The 15,547-nt window shown below is 47.2% G+C and overlaps 1 protein-coding gene across 1 annotated transcript; it reads left to right on the forward strand.

Moving 5' to 3' along the window:
* The first annotated feature begins 985 nt into the window (after positions 1 to 985).
* On the forward strand, positions 986 to 14,000 carry CDC25A (cell division cycle 25A). Its single transcript, XM_074898194.1, has 17 exons — positions 986 to 1,137; positions 3,577 to 3,662; positions 5,633 to 5,687; positions 6,349 to 6,384; positions 6,531 to 6,567; positions 6,955 to 7,056; positions 7,492 to 7,620; positions 7,888 to 7,896; positions 8,466 to 8,579; positions 9,261 to 9,335; positions 9,969 to 10,121; positions 10,422 to 10,514; positions 10,908 to 10,970; positions 11,094 to 11,192; positions 11,875 to 12,005; positions 12,358 to 12,469; positions 13,841 to 14,000. Exons 1-17 carry the CDS (start codon positions 986 to 988, stop codon positions 13,979 to 13,981), a joined length of 1,587 nt encoding a protein of 528 aa, XP_074754295.1. The 3' UTR covers positions 13,982 to 14,000.
* The last annotated feature ends 1,547 nt before the right edge of the window (positions 14,001 to 15,547 follow it).

Consider the following 15,547-nt stretch of genomic DNA (forward strand, 5'->3'; position numbering starts at 1 on the left):
CATCTGTAAAATGGGACCGTGCATTTCGGAGCTGGGACTGCTCCCCCTGCACCTGCAGTGTCCACAGCCGGACAGGCCTGAGCCCTCTCCTTTCCACGGTGTGGCCGTTGCCGCCTCCATCCTGCTCTGCGGCTGTGGGCAGGGCAGGGCAGGGAAAAGGCAAGGCAAGGCAATGGGTCCTCTCCTCTGACAAGCTGGGCATGCGCCCATTTTTAAGGCAAACAGCAGCTCCTGGGTAAATACCAGAGTCTGCAGAAGGCAGAGGACAGGAGCGAGGTCTGTCGAGGTTCTTTGGAGCGGCCCAACTGCGCCCACTGTCTGTGCTGGCACATCCAAGTCTCTCCGGTCCCACGCCAGCCTCACAAGTGCCGTCACTCCACAGACCCCATCTCGGTGCCACAGGGACGTACGCCGCGTCCAGTCGCTCCCCAAAGCGGCCGCCACTCGCCCCGTGAGGCCCCTCATTTGCTGTTTGAAGGAGAAACCCCGCGGGAAGGCGTCCTCGGCTCGCCCAGGCCCAGCCGCCCGCTGAGTTCGTGCTCTTTTCCCCTCACCGTTCCTCCTCAAACCCAGGGCGATGTGGCGGCCAAGCCGGCGCCTCACTGAGGCGGGGACTACATTTCCCGGCAGGCAACGGTGCCCCGCGGGTGGCCCTCCGTGGCGGTGCATGCCGGGAAACGTAGTTCTTCCTCCGCACGCATGCGTAGTCCGCGCGGCGCCCTCTTGGCCGGCTTTTCGATTGGGCGGGAGCGACGTCAAGCAACAGCAGGAGGCGGGACGCGGGGCGCCCGCCGCCGTTTCTTACTGGCCAGCGCGCGCGCGGTGGGCGTTAAGGTTTAAGTAAAAACACCCTCCCCTTTTAAACAACGCGCGGTTGTGATTGGCCGAGGGGAGTTTGGCGCGAGCTTCGGAGCGGGCGACGGGTGGCGGCTGGGGTCAGAACGTTGCGGATCGCGCTGACAGCGACTCGGGAGTGCTCGGCTCCATGGATCGTGCACCCAGCGGTTCCTATCGCCGCCGCCTCCTGCTTTTCTCCCCGGTCTCTCCCGCTTCACCCGCCGTGGTTAAGTCTCTTTTTCCCGCCGATCTGTCGCCGGTCTCCGACCTCCGCTTCACTATGGAGCAGCTGGGACACGGGTGAGTCAAAGCGGGGATGGGGTGGGGGGGAATTCTGCTTAGCGGGGCACCCCCACACACCCCTTCCCCCTCTACCTTGCTTCCCCACGTAAGAAAAAAAAAAAAAGAGACCGCGAGGACCTATTTCCCCTATTCCCTCCCAGACGGGAAGCCTAAGGGAGGCCCCCCCCTCCCCCCGCCATGGCCCTGGAGGGCCTCTTCTCTCACACCCCGGACCCGAAGAGAGTCCTGGAGGAGCTCTTCTTCCCCCGTTTCTGGAGAAAAAAAAAAAAAAAAGAGAAAACAAGGCCTCAAGGAGCTTTTCACCTTCTCTGCACCCCTCTTCCAGAAGCAAAGCCTCTGGGACCTCATCTATCCCCCTCCCCCCTCCACCCCCCAAAAAAGAAAAAAAAGTGAGGCCTCGTGGGTCTCTTCTTCCTCCCCACCCAATCGAGGCCTTGATGGTCTTTTAATCTCCTCCTCCATCCAGAAGCGAGGCCTTGAGACCCTCATCCCGCATTCTCTCCTTCCACACATGCCATCCCCCCCCTTCCTCTAGCCCTTAAAACTGAGGCCTCGAGGACCTCTTCTCCTAATCCTCCCCCCAAAAAAGTGAGGCTTCGAGGCGCCGTTTCTCCCTGCCCCCCCCCCCCCCCCCCCAAATGAGGCCCTGAGGAGTTCTTCCAACACCCCACCCCACCCCCCATCCTCTTGCAAAACCGACGCTTCCATGTTTCCCTTAAAACACACCACACACACACCCCCCCTCCCTAAGGCCTCCACCGCTGCAGAGCTCTGCTCCCCCTCCCTGCTCAGGGCCCATCCCCTCCACCGTCCCTTTTCTCCCTTGGGAGTCCCGAGATGCGGCCACCCCGGCTGTCCCTGTCCACGTGTGGTGGTGGCTCCTGTGCCGTGGGCCAGCCTCCCCCATGCCCCCATCTTCCCCTGGTTCTGTTCTGGGCATCCCCCTCGCTCCTGAGCCCTTCTCTGGGCCTGGCCCCGTCTCTGGGTGCTTTTCCCTCTCCCCGCAGATGAATGGCGGTAGCTCTGTGTCCCTTCCTGCCTTCCATGCCGCGTTATCTGCATCATCTCAGCCCCATCCACCACCACCCTTTGCCCATCTCCTGCACCCCGACGCCTCTAACCCTGCTGCACACCCTCGCCCGGTTCCTGCACATCTCCTTATTCCTCTTGTATGCCTCCTGATTTGTCCTGGCCCACTATGGCCTCGCTGGCCCTCCTGGTATTTCTCCTTTGTTTGCTGGTTTTATATCATTCTCATTTCTGTAATCACCTGCTTGCTTTATGATCCTGCCCTCCTTCAGATTCCTGGAATTGCTGTAAATGATTAGCACCAGTCCCCTCCATGTTCATTATTTTGTCCTTTGGGTTTGTAGCCCTAGCTTGCTCCCTGGCATATTTTTTTAATTAACCCATGTGATGGAGGAGCCACACTCACGCAGCTTTTCCCTTATTTAAGGTAATATATAGGGCAAGGCTACAGACAAAGTGCATCCCTCTCTGTACTGGAGCTGCGGTGACCCCTGCCCGCAGGAAGGGGTGTGTGTCTGATGTGGCTCCGCAGCGGGCAGCCTTGCCTGCAGGTTCCTGCCTGCTCACGGGGCAGGGTTTGTGCTTGCACATCCCTTGGGTCAGGGCTGGTCTTACTCCGTCTCTGGATGCCTCGAGCCCCTTCACCTACAGAATGATTTCCACTGGTCTGATGGTTATGTGAGCAGATAAGAACTGGCTTAGCTGATAAGAGAAAATTTGAGAGCTAACTACTTCTAAAAATGAGTTTGAGTTAGAAGTTTGGTGATTTCTCAATGTAAAACATTAATTAAATGAGGGGCTGCCAAAGAGAGGATTGCAGTCCCGAGAAGGGTAATGGTGCTGCCATACACCCAGAGAACCATTTGGGAGGTGCTAATGTGATTTCAGGCACCAATAACCTATTGCACGCTTAAACTGATTTTAATCCTAAAGTTTTATCCACAAGGTCTGTCGCTTTGTTGTATTAGGACCTTCATTAGTGAAGGCACAAGCTCAGGACAGGCTCTAAAACCTTGTTTCAAAAAAAAAAAACCAACCCAACCCTCATCGTTAGCATGTCATGGAGAAAAGTTTGGTGTGAGGTTACCAGAAAGACAACCAGGATAATTATTGTCTTAAATGTCTCTGTTTTGGAAGCCTAACTTTTAATATTATCAGTACAACATGTGAGGTTTAAAAAAGCAGACCCTAAACCTGAAGCTTCAGTCCCTGTAGGTATCAGAGCTGAGGTGGCATTGCCTGTGCACTCAGCAGCATGTGGAACATGAGACTTCAGTCTGCAGGATTGCCAAGCTGCTGATGATAGATGCTTCAAGTTCTGATCACCTGTGCTGGATGTTTCAGGCACTCACATTGTATTTCTGGCTTCAATGAACATTTAAAACAAATATCTATCTTCCTTTACAGTCAGCACGAAAACACTGAGCAAGATCTGGGAAACAAGACCACTAATGGTTTACAAAGAACAGTGTCATCAGAATCAACAGACTCAGGTATGGCTTTCCCAATTAATAAATAGGAAATGAAAAGCATTTCTTTATCTTTTTCACGTATCTTTACGTGGCTTCCATTGCAAGTAGCTTCCAGGGGTTGGACAGAGAACTAATCTGTCTGCAATCCCTGCAGCCACTTCTCATTCTTGAAAGAAGGGAGGCGGGTGAACCATCACTTGGCAAGCTTTTGCAGTTCACAGTTTGGGTTGTGGGTGGCTTTTTTTTTTTTTTTTTAATTGTCCTGGAGTATGTTAGCATAGAGCGAGCATGGAGGAAAAACTGGTTCTGCCCCCACAGAGGGCCTCTGTCAGAGATGGCTTTTTTTCCTTTTTTCCTCAGGATGGCTGTTAAGATGTGGTTCCTGACCTGTCATGCTTTGTACTCCAGCATGATGTTTATTGCTGCCATCTTCTGATTGCCTTGATGTTCTGCTCTGTACATGGTAGTAGGTCAACAGCTTATCACGAGTGTATCAGCCTCCCTTGCAGCAGGGACAGCTGACGAGGAAGGCTGCTGGAGATAGCCCAAGATAGGCTTCACTGGTGAATTGGATTCCCACCATTCTCTCCATGGTGTCTTGCAGACATTGGCTTGTGAGGGTTTATAGTTGCGTGCTGGGGCTGAGGTCTGGAAAACAGGGAGATAGTGTTTTGTTCTCCATTGTTAGGATCTGTTGCATATCTGCATTCAGCCCAGAATAGGACTGGTTTGAGTTTCTGCCCTTTGCAGGGTGATAACTTAGATGAGAGCAAGTTGTCACCGTGTGTTTTCTCTCTTTAAACCTGAGCTGTGCTAACCTCCTCTGCACGCTCAAATCAAGGCCATTGAGCAGAGTTTGTCTTATGGTTTGGGGTTTTTTTTTGTGGCTTTTTGTTAACACGAGCTGATTGTTTATCTGAAACCTGGGGAGCTGTATCTTAGGACTGATACTTGCCTAAAAGTGCTTTTTTTTCAGATGAGATGCTTTATCAGTGAAGATGAAATCAGCTGTTACCCCATAACTTGTAGAATCAGGGAAGCTTCTGATACTTCATTGGTCTAGCCCAGGGACGGAAATCAGTGTCTCCACCTGAATTTATGCACCAGTCTGACTGTGCATGGTACTTTCAGCCTTCAGAGGAACTTTGTGAACCACTAAAATGTGAGAATAGCTCACAAACCACAGAGCGGGATGGAATAACCAAGCTTGCTAAATCTTCACTTTCTTCTTGGCTTCCCCCCCCCGAAGCAGGTCTTAAGTGCTTACAAAACACTGCTGAGACCACTACTTGTCATGTTAGTCAAATTAATTCTTTGTAGTTTTAGATCACAGTCACCAAAGCAGCAACAAGTCTTGTCATGATGGTGTAGAGTATGTTCTGGTAAGCTGTTGGCCTGGCACTAGGGCTTGTAAATATAGCCATAATACAAAAACTCCTCGGGGATCTGTGCTTAGATGCAGTGTAGTTGTAATGCTACACTTGGTTTGTGCTTATGGAGTGCTTGCTGTTGGTTTTGGTACCCTTGTGTGCATCGAGAAATGCCTTTTGACTAATTTTTTTGGAGTGAGACCAGAATTTCTTCCTATAGAGAGGTGTAAGTAAAAACATGGCTTAAAAAACCCTTAAGGACTAAGTTGTTTACTAAAATGTTTGTGTGGGAGAATAAGCCAAGAGTATTCCATGTTATGTGGTAGCACTCTGTTCTAGATGACATTCTAGGCAGGGCTGGGGCTGTTTTATTTATTTTTTTTTTTTATTCTATTTTTCCCCAAGCACTAACACCTTATCCATGGTAAAAAAAAAACAAAAAAAACAACCATATAGAGTGTCTGCAACTATTTGCTTCTACACTGAGATGAAGCTGCAGACTGGACTTGTGAAATCCGTTTCCTCTCTAAGCTCAGGAAATCCAGCAGTCTCCAATATTTTTGCATGTCCTAGGTGCTGAGGTACTACTGCTCAGTAGAAAATACTGTCTCTCCTCTGCAGGTTGTGCTTTGGATTCGCCTGGTCCTGCAGCCTCAAACGATATCATGGAGGAAACGTATGTAACCGTATGCTAAGCCTGACTTTGGGCATTTCATGTTGCACTATTAACAAACACAGGCTAATGAGAAGCTTGACGTGGTTTTTCCTTTGGGGGCCTGCGTGCAGCAGGCTATTCTCTCAAGCCTCTGGAAGTGTGGGCTGTAGTGCTCTGCAGCTGGGGGTGCCAGGCCTTCTGTCTCCTCTGTGTCCCCGAGTACTTAACAAGTCTTGGGTCTGAGTTAATGTGTTGTACCAGACAGACTGAGCATGACCCAGGCACCTTATCTGGAGTCTGTAATAATTTGTGCTTCTATATGCCTTAACTGATACCAAGCAGTTGCTCCGAGCTTTGAATTTGCCTCAGATTACTTTTTTTTCTGTCCACAGGGGTGGGGGACAGATGTCCTTGATCCCTGATTTACTGACTTTTTCTTCCTTCAACCTAGCTTTTCCTGTCTAAACAATGTGGGGAAAAAAAAATGGGGAAAGGAGAGGGAGAAGGAGTCTAGCTAGTGTTTCAAAAACTAGGATGGGATAAGCTGGCTACAAGTAGCCAGTGTCATCAAGAAGCATGTTGGTTTCTGCGTTAGCACAACCCTTCATGGTTTAAATACAAGGTTGATTTTTAGTGTATTATCCTTTGGTGCTGACCCTGGGACATCTCACTTGCTTTTTAGGTTTGAGAAAGCGATTCTTGAATCCAGCAGACTGAAGTAAGTATACTTCTTGTCTTAACTTCTCAGTCAGTGGCTGTTGTAGCTTATGGAGTTTTACTGGGGGTGGGGGGAGGGAGTTCTACTCATGTTACTGTCTTTTAAAACAAAATATTGAAATAAATCTCGGTTCTTTTTTGTTGTAGCATTCGGATGCCTTTCAGAAGAATACATTCCCTGCCAGTAAGTGAGAGTGCTGTTGATATTCTATAAATGTTAGAGGATTTAGCACGTTGTGTTTTTAGTTGGATATGGTCCATAACTTGTTAATTTTCTGGCTTTGAGAACAGCTGCTGTGGTACTTAATGAAAACTGTCAGAATTACAGCTTGCAAACTCAAAATCTTCAAGTTGGCGTGAAATTTCAGTGAAGTGGCTTTGTCACTAATGCAGCTGAAGCATTTTGGTACCTGTACTGAGATGTCAGCGTAAAAGACTTCTGTGTGTAGTTAGCACTTATCTGGGGTCAGAGACTTTACAGTTTTTATTAACACCCCTTTTGCTTAAAACGTGGCTGTGCAGAGACTGTGTGGCACAATGCTGAGCTGGCACTTTTCTCTGAACGTTGTAGCAAAGCCTCCTGGGATCCAGTCCTTCTTTGAAGAGAAACCATTCTGATTCTCTGGATAGCAATGCTTTTCAGCTCCTGGAACAAGACGAAAATAAGGAGAATGTAAGTGTTGCTTTCTGTTGCCTGCGATGATACGGGGTAAGAGGCAGCAGCAAAGAAACTGAATTAGCAACAGCAGGTGTGGTGGAAAAGGCTTCTCTTACTCTCTGTCAGGCTGTAGTTCAGTCAGACATAACAAAGTTGTATCTGAATGGGGTTGTCTGACAAAAGAAGTAGAAAAACCTTAAGCCTGTAGGTGATATCGAGAGGATAAAAGCCTATGTTAAATGAATCACTACTGTAACATCTTTAATTTGAAAACATGCACCTTCAGACTATCTCTGTGGGCAACAGGGAGCTTAAATCCAAAATGTCTGGTTTGGTTTTGTTTTTTTTCTCAACTCCCTGACAAAACCCAAATAAAGAATAAAATGATGCTGGCAGCTCACACAATTTGTAACTTTGGTAAAATGATCACTTTGCTCCTCTTTAATTCAGGAATCGTTTGAGTTTAAGAAGCCAACCAAACCAGCTTCTCGTTGTTCTGTGCATAACCATTCCCATCATGGAAAAAGTGTTCCTGGATCAAGGCAGAATTCATCTCCAGCCCAGATAGTAAGTACTATGGTGGTTTTTTTTACAACTCATTCTCACCTAATCTTCTGCATATCTACTGTGCTTGAGGAAGAAAAATTGCATCAGGATTTTAAGACAATGCTGTTAATCACCACCATTCATGTGCCAAATAGAAAAATTAATCTATCTGCCAGATAAGAAAAGTCTCACATATGGCTCATGAGATGGTCAGAGGTTGGAAACATGTTTGTTCTGTAGCCTGTGAAAGATTAGTCACTGCAGAGCTGAGGTTATGCTGCAGTAAATCAAGGGAGCGAGGACATGGATGTGGAACAGAGGAATTTAGATTTTTTTTTTTCACTACATTGAGGCAGATGCATTTGGAGCAATGAACTCAACTGTGTAGATGCAGCTGAATCTTATGCCCAGATATGACACACAAGAAAATATTACCTTATTCCTATCCTATTGCTTAGGAAAAGCAACTGAAAGGACATGATGGGTCCTTGTGCCGAAACAGAGCTGGGGGGCTAAGTCTTGTCTCTGCTCCTTGAATCCGGTGGTCCTGCTTGATCCTCTTGATCTTGTGTTTATCCACTGTGGGGTTTCTATTAACTCTTGTTCCTGTTGACACCACCTGTTTCTCTCCTTTGCACCTTCACTGGACAGCTTCTGCCAGAGAAAGGGCTTATTGCTTGATGAGGCTGATGGAGCCGTTGTGGTGATCAAAGAGAAGTAGTGGAACTCGCTCTGGGGTTTGCTCAAGTCAGTGTGTTCAAGGTGGTGGAATAACTGCCATGTTTTCTGTAGTGCAGTGAGAGGTGTTTGCATCACCCCTGGGGTTACAGCACCCTGCAGCAAAGAGAATGAGTGTTGTTATCACTGTCTTGTCTCAGTTGGGTGAACAGGAAAACGACGGGCCAGCTTTCCTGCAGCGGTCTTCTCTGACCTCCTCTGAAAGTGAAGATGACGATGGGTTCCTAGAGCTGCTAGATGATCAAGATTTGAAGGTACGTACGAAGGAAATATGATAGAAATCACATAGAAATAACGATTAAAAAAAAAATCAGTTCTCACATTAATAGTCCACCAAGAATACGTGTCTGTAGTGCACAAATGCTCGAGCAGAAATCAGTGTGGTAAGTCCAGCTGCAAAAAGCTAGGTGCTAGAGAATGTTAGAAGCAGAGTTATCATCCTCTTTTTCAACTCTTACATTTAAGTGTCTGTCTTACATGTGCTCTTTCCCAGTGCAGACAGTGGGACTTGCTTTGTGTGTGAACAGCAGTTAGTTTGAGAGCTGCTGCTGTTCCCAGTGGCCAATGAGAATTGTGTTACTAGAGAGAATTCTTTGAATGCTGGTGTTTTTCTTTAGAAACTTGCTAAAAGAGCTAGAGGTGATATTTGCTTTCAAGCCACTTAAAGACTATTTCTAACCGAATTTGAAATGCTTAAAGCTTTGGAGAAACATCATTGTTAATCAATCAGTGAATTGATAAAATTTACCTTCTCTGACATGTCTTGACTTGGTTCCATTGTTTCACTGAGAGTTGGACTAGTAATTGAGTTAAATTAAAACTGTTCACATGGCTGAATTAGACTGGAGTGTTTGCCCCAGCTGTGCAGAAGCTGTATTTACAGTCTCTGCCCATGGTGAAATAGATGAGAATAAACTTTCTTCTTTTTTTCTCAGAACGATGAGGAGATGCCATCTGATGTGGCGAGCCTCTGGACTGCCCCACTAGTCATGAGGAAAACAGACAAGTGGGTGAGTGCTCTGTGAGACCACAGCAGAACAGAGATGGGGACAGTTGATCACACTGTCTCTGATCCTGTGTCCCTAATAACAACAACAAAACAAGAGATGGCATAAACCCCTTTATCTCTAAAGCCTGTTTACCTGAAAGACTTTGTCAGTGTGGAACAATGCTCGTTGTGTGCCTATATGGGCATTAAGTTTCTTTGTACAAAACCACTTCATAAATGCAAAAAAGATCTTGACTTCCCTTGTCAGATACTTGACATATCTTGAATACATTCTGCACAGACTTACCTGGAATGCCTGTAGCCTGATCTCCTGATAACAGACTGCGAAGGGAGTTTAGGCTCCAGTAAAACGCTCCTTAATCTGCTGATTGTCTGCTAATTAGTATCAAGCACTCTGCTAGCACATCATATGCTTTATGGTGCTCCAAGCTCACCCTGTCCTCACAGCAAGGAACAAGTGTTACTGGGAAGTGGGTCCTGCATTTAGATGACCCTATTAACATCCTGCTGTTGCTGTGCCCTGGTGGTGCCTTATATGAGGCAAAATTTTGTAGTAGTCTGAAAGTCTGAGGCTCGCTTGGTTTCTAATCTAAATCTTTGCTGGACAACTCTTAACCTCTCTCTTTCCTCGCAGGCCAAACGATGCCGGTTGTTTGGCTCCTCCTCTGTGCCTAGTGCTGTAGGAAGAACCACCCAGAAAAGGATGGAGAGAGCCCAGGAAGAGAATTCTCCAGGAAAGACCAAGAAGAGGAAAAGCCTGCCTGGAATGTCTTCTGAGGACTCAGCGGTTGGTGGCTTGGCATCTGGTTTTGTAACAGAGGATTGATTAGGAGAGGATCTAATGTAGATGTCTAGTTTATGAAGGTTAATGAGAGACCTTCAGGTGAATTGCTGACCTAGCCCAGCTGCCTTCTCTCTGCACAGTGCAGGAGTCTGGAGGAGCTGCTGCAGTAGTTGCATACTCCTGAGCCTGATTTTTGCCTTAATTCAGGGCTTCAGAGTAAACTTTTGAGTTTTCTGCTATGTTTTGGGAAAAGGATCTCTGCTCTCTGTGCTCGGCATTGATCTCTGACTTGTGTTCCTCCAGAGTTTGAAAATTGTGAAGATGCAGTCCTCTGCAGTGGAGATAGAAAGCATTTTGGACAGTGACCAGAGAGACCTTATTGGTGACTTCTCAAAGGTAATTCAAGTGATTTAATGGTCAAGTGTTACTGCCAGTGTTTTAATGGCTTCTCTTGGTAGAGGTGTCTAAAACCAACCCAAGTAAAGCACTTCCCTCCTTTAGCAGTGTGTGCTCGGATCCCTAGGAAGGGTGAGAGGCTACTTTCATAGGTCAGACATAGAAAGATTCTTTTGTGGTTACCCAAAAAGATCCACAAAATGCCTTCAGTATAGGAGCCAAACCCAAAATTCTGTCCCTGAATTTTAGAATCCTTAGCTTTAACTCTCGAGCTTTGCTGAAGAGATTTTTGTCAACAAAGTATCTGTGTTAGCATAGTCCAGCAGTTAATTTTGTATTGCCTACGTGGCTCACATTTTTAATTTTATTAATTAAATGCTGTCTGTCTTACAGGGTTATTTATTCCACACTGTTGATGGGAAACATCAAGATTTAAAATATATTGACTCAGAAATGGTATGTGCTCCAGAAACAGTAAGAAAAATTCTTTTCTGGGAGGGAGAACAACACAAAACCATCTTGAAACAACCGAACTCTGTTGATATTTTTTTTTTTTTTTTTTTTTTTTCCCCTCCCCAGATTGTGTCTGTGCTGACTGGGAAGTTTGAGAGGTTCATCAAGGAGTGTGTGATAATCGATTGTCGATACCCCTATGAGTATGAAGGAGGACACATCAAGGTATGTTGACCCTGTAAGAGTGGTGTAGAGTTGTCTGAAGTTGCAAACAGGTCACTTGGTGCCGTGCAGGGCTGCTCTTTGCTTGCAAGTCTCCAAGGCCATGTGGATACAGCTGGGATGCCTCACCGGGGTGTGCAGGACACTGAGCTCACATGTGGTTCATAAAGTGATTTCCCCCCCCCCCCCCCCCCCTTCAAAAGAGGGAATGTTTTGCTGTCCTTAGGCAGAGGAGGTGGCCTGTGTAACAAGTAGAGAGGTGGCTCCCGAGGAGGATGTATGACACTTGCTGTCCAGCATCCTGATCCCTAGGGAAGATAAAGTTAGCATATTAAACTTCACTTAAACCGCAGACTTCCAAGAACAAATGGCCATCCTAAATATAATTGATCTTGAAGTTTGCTGCTTGAGCAAGCTGGCCAGCCCTCTTAAATAGAGTAAGATGGGAAGGGAAATCCAACGAGCCACAACTGTTGAAATGGCTGTTGGAACAGGTGCAGGTGACCCACAATCAGCATTAGACTACCTGTAATGTTCTGCGCCGGTTTGAGCTGTGTTCCCAGCAGCTGGGGAGGACGGCCAGAGCTCCTCTAGTAAGCTCAGCTGAGGCTTGCGAGGAAGTGGGATAGGTTTGATACTGTTCTCCGCTCACTGCCCGTACTCAGACATGGCTCTGCCTTCACAGGGTGCTGTCAACCTCCACATGGAAGAGGATGTGGAAGAGTACTTGCTTAAGAAGCCGATCCAGCCATCGGAGAACAAACGAGTGATAGTAGTGTTCCACTGCGAGTTTTCTTCAGAGCGGGGTCCTCGCATGTGAGTTATCCCACGTACCCTGGAGAAGGGCTTGCTGCTGTGCTAGCTGAGAGCAAAGCTTTCGGAGTGGCACCAGTTACCCTGCTGGCACGCTGCTTAAGATACAGTTGATGACGAGCAGATGTTGGTTGTCACCTCTGGCAGGGATGTGGCATTGTTGAAGTTGGGCTAGAATGCTTTCAGGTGGAAAGAAAAAAACAGCTGGGCACAGCTTTGCAGCCAGCGTGGCTTGTCAGCCTGTTCTTGATAGGCAGGTTCTGTTACCTGAGGAATGGGAAGTCATGGGTGAAATCTGTTTGCCTCTGTTGTTTGTCGAATGAAGGATTTTTAATTTTTTTTTTTCCTGCTACAGGTGCCGGTTTGTGAGAGAGCGGGACAGGCTGGGTAACGAATACCCCAACCTCCACTACCCAGAGCTGTATGTCCTCAAGGGGGGCTACAAGGACTTCTTCCTAAGATGCCGTGTAAGTAACATTCTCTTAAATTCATCTCTTTCACACTTGGAGGAGAAGAAACAATAGATTAAATAATACTGATGTATTGGTACTCGATCAGACTTCCCTTTGGGGTAGAGTGTTTTTGCTGGGGTAGATTTTCCTGCTCTGTTTCAATGATCTTCTGTACTGAGAGCAGTTCAAATTGTCAATTTTTAACTGTCAAATTTATATTTGAGAATTTTTAACTGTCAAATAACTGACAGCGAGGCTCTTGAAGTCTATTCTGTTCTTCAGAGCTGTCTTGTTGCCAGAGCTGAAAAGTTCTTCCACTTGTCTCAAGTAAAATACAAAATTTGGCCCATCTGTAACAACTAAGACTTCAAAATGCCATTTGGGGAAGAAATTTGAGTGCTCAAGCCTGCAAGGACTAGGAGAGGAGAGAGGCTTGATGGTAATTGCTATGTAACAAATGGAAACCTGAAGTCTCATTTTATACTAAAATAGCAGAATTTTAGTATAAAATTTTGAGTTTTCAGCCTGTGATTCAGTAAAGGAAACTTTAAAAATGCCCAGTGGTTTCCCAGCATTGTGGGGATGGTCCCTCCTGGATCCCTTTAGCTGCTTCAGCTGGTCAGTGCTGTACTCCCTTTCCCCAGCTCACTCTTCCTGCTCCTCTGACACAAAACTGTGACCCAACCATCATTTTAGTCCCTCTCAGACCCCACACCAAGAGTATCTCTTGGCTTTACCTTCCTGCCCTGGGACTTGGTGCACTTTCAGAGAGATACAAGAGATTTGGCCATGCTGTGGTGGGGCCAGTCGGGCCTGGGGTCTCCCAGCAACTGGGATGCTGAGTGCTGCTGGGTTTTGGCTCTCCCTGCGATCTGCTGGGTCCTCTGCGGTGATTGGGCCGCAGGGGTGGGGTTTTTTGTTTGTTTTGTTTTTTTTGGGGGGGTTGGGTTTTGGTGGGTTGTTTTTTTCGGGCCTCTGGGTCTCCTGCCTGAGGTGGGAGGACCGAGGGCCTCAAGGTGGCAGCATGGAACAGGCGATGGGGGCCAGGGGCTGGCGGGTCTGAGCTACAAGTGTTCTTCCCATCTGTGCTATTTCAAGGTGAATCCAAACTTAAGTTTGCACGTTGACGCCTGCCAGAAAATGGGGTGAGAACTTTGTACACAGGGCTGAAAGTCCTTCATTTCACAGCTATTGCTTCTGAAGTAGCTGTAGTCTGAGTATCACTTGGCTTTGTCTGTGAGCATCTGGTATGAAGCTCCTGCATGGAGTTGGGAGGGTTTATTTCTGTTTATTCTAGTGGTGGGTGGTTGCTGCCAGGCTTTGTCGGTGGCTCTCGGAGATCAGTGTGACACACTGAAGTGAAACCAGCTTCTCCTCCCCCCCCAGAGTTTCTGCGAGCCCCAGAGCTATCGCCCCATGCACCACGAGGACTTTAAAGAAGACTTGAAAAGGTTCCGCACCAAAAGCCGAACCTGGGCTGGCGAGAGGAGCAAAAGGGAACTGTACAGTCGCCTGAAGAAGCTCTAAGGGCCCAACAGAACAAAGACTGCCTGGTTTTGGGGGGAGGGGGGTGGGGAGGGGAGGGCGACATGCTTGTTCCTCGCTTGTGGTTATCAGGCACCAACTCTCTCCTCGTCTGGTGTCTTACTGGGAACACTGGAATTTGGGGCTGCAGGTCTGAGCCGAGCAGCCCGGGTGCTGCCTGGGAGCTGACTCTTCTGAACACTCTTGTTACACCACTTTGCAGAAACGGCTCCTCGAGTGACACCCATAGAACTGCCCATCACTCTGCTGTGGGGGGACAAGCCGCATCCACGGGGCTCGGCTAGCACACGCTGTTAAACCAGGGAGGGTATTTTAGTGCCTGTTGTTGTTGGGTTTTTTTTTTAAATGCTTTGTTTTATTTAAATACAGTCAAATGAAGCTACTACCACTGCAGTTGAATCATCTGCATTGTACTTAAACCTTGCTTCTGCTAAAGGGCAGCCTGCTGTTGAGGGGTGGGGGTGGGGGGTGTGTGTTCATTATTTTTTTCAGATTCTGTGTTTTCATATGTCGTGGTGAAGTAAAATGAGAAATAGTTCATTACAGCTCGAGGTTCCCTCCTCCTGTGTTTTGCCAGAGGAAGCCTCTTGAAGACAGTCTAAGGGGAAACTGCTTCTTTTATATGTTCACCTCGTGTAATCTAGATTGCTTTATTTTATAGTAACTTGAATGTAGCTGCTGCTGTAGTTCTAGCTGGTATTTCCAAGTAGGGAGAGCTTCTGGGAGCTGAGGGTGGTTCAGAATTAGGCTGTCTCCAGTGATCCCAGGTGGCAAAGCTGTTACCAGGTTTCTCAACAGCAGCAATTTACTGTCGCAGCTCCCTCCAAGGCTGCATGTTATTAGAATGAAATATGTCCAGAGAAGAGCCTGGCTGTGAGGAATGGTGCTGCTGATCCCAGGGAGGCTGTTCCAAAACTGTTCCTGCTACTGCTGTGGGTTTGGCTTCGGCCACTTCTCCAGTAGCAGAAGCAGCTTCTGCCATGAAAGGCAGGAAACAGAATTAATTCTTGAAGGAAGAGGTACCCGGGAGCTGAGCCCTACAAATTGCCCACCTAAAGCAGAATTCAGGGTTCTGTGGCCCTAAAACTGCTTTGCTGCTCATTTTGGGTGTCACATAAGACCCAACTAATGAACCTCACCCAGCCTTGCCTGTTGATTTCGGGGTAAGGCCAGCCATGTTGCTGCAGCTCATTTTCCTCACAGAGGAATTTTTTTGGTGAAAGCAGTGCTACCAAGGCTGGGCCTGCAGCCTGGGAACAGCCACATGTCCTGGAAGCTCTCAGCTCTTTAGCAGTAATCCATGCTTTGCAAGGCTTGGCTTGCTCCACGCGAGCTAGTCTTGTGTACTGTTGTATCTGTGTTAAAAAAAAAAAAAAAGATACTGAAATGGAGGTGCCCTATGTGGAATTTTAACCTGATATTTTTTTAAAAAAAAAACCCACTTTCTTAAAACCTGCTGTTAATCCTCTGGAGAACTGAAAGGATAAACTTTGAACTCTTTCTCAATTTCTTAAGAAAAATAAATTGGATTTTGCTGCTTTCCCTCAA

Source organism: Athene noctua, chromosome 2 (assembly GCF_965140245.1).
Source record: "Athene noctua chromosome 2, bAthNoc1.hap1.1, whole genome shotgun sequence".
NCBI lineage: Eukaryota > Metazoa > Chordata > Aves > Strigiformes > Strigidae > Athene > Athene noctua.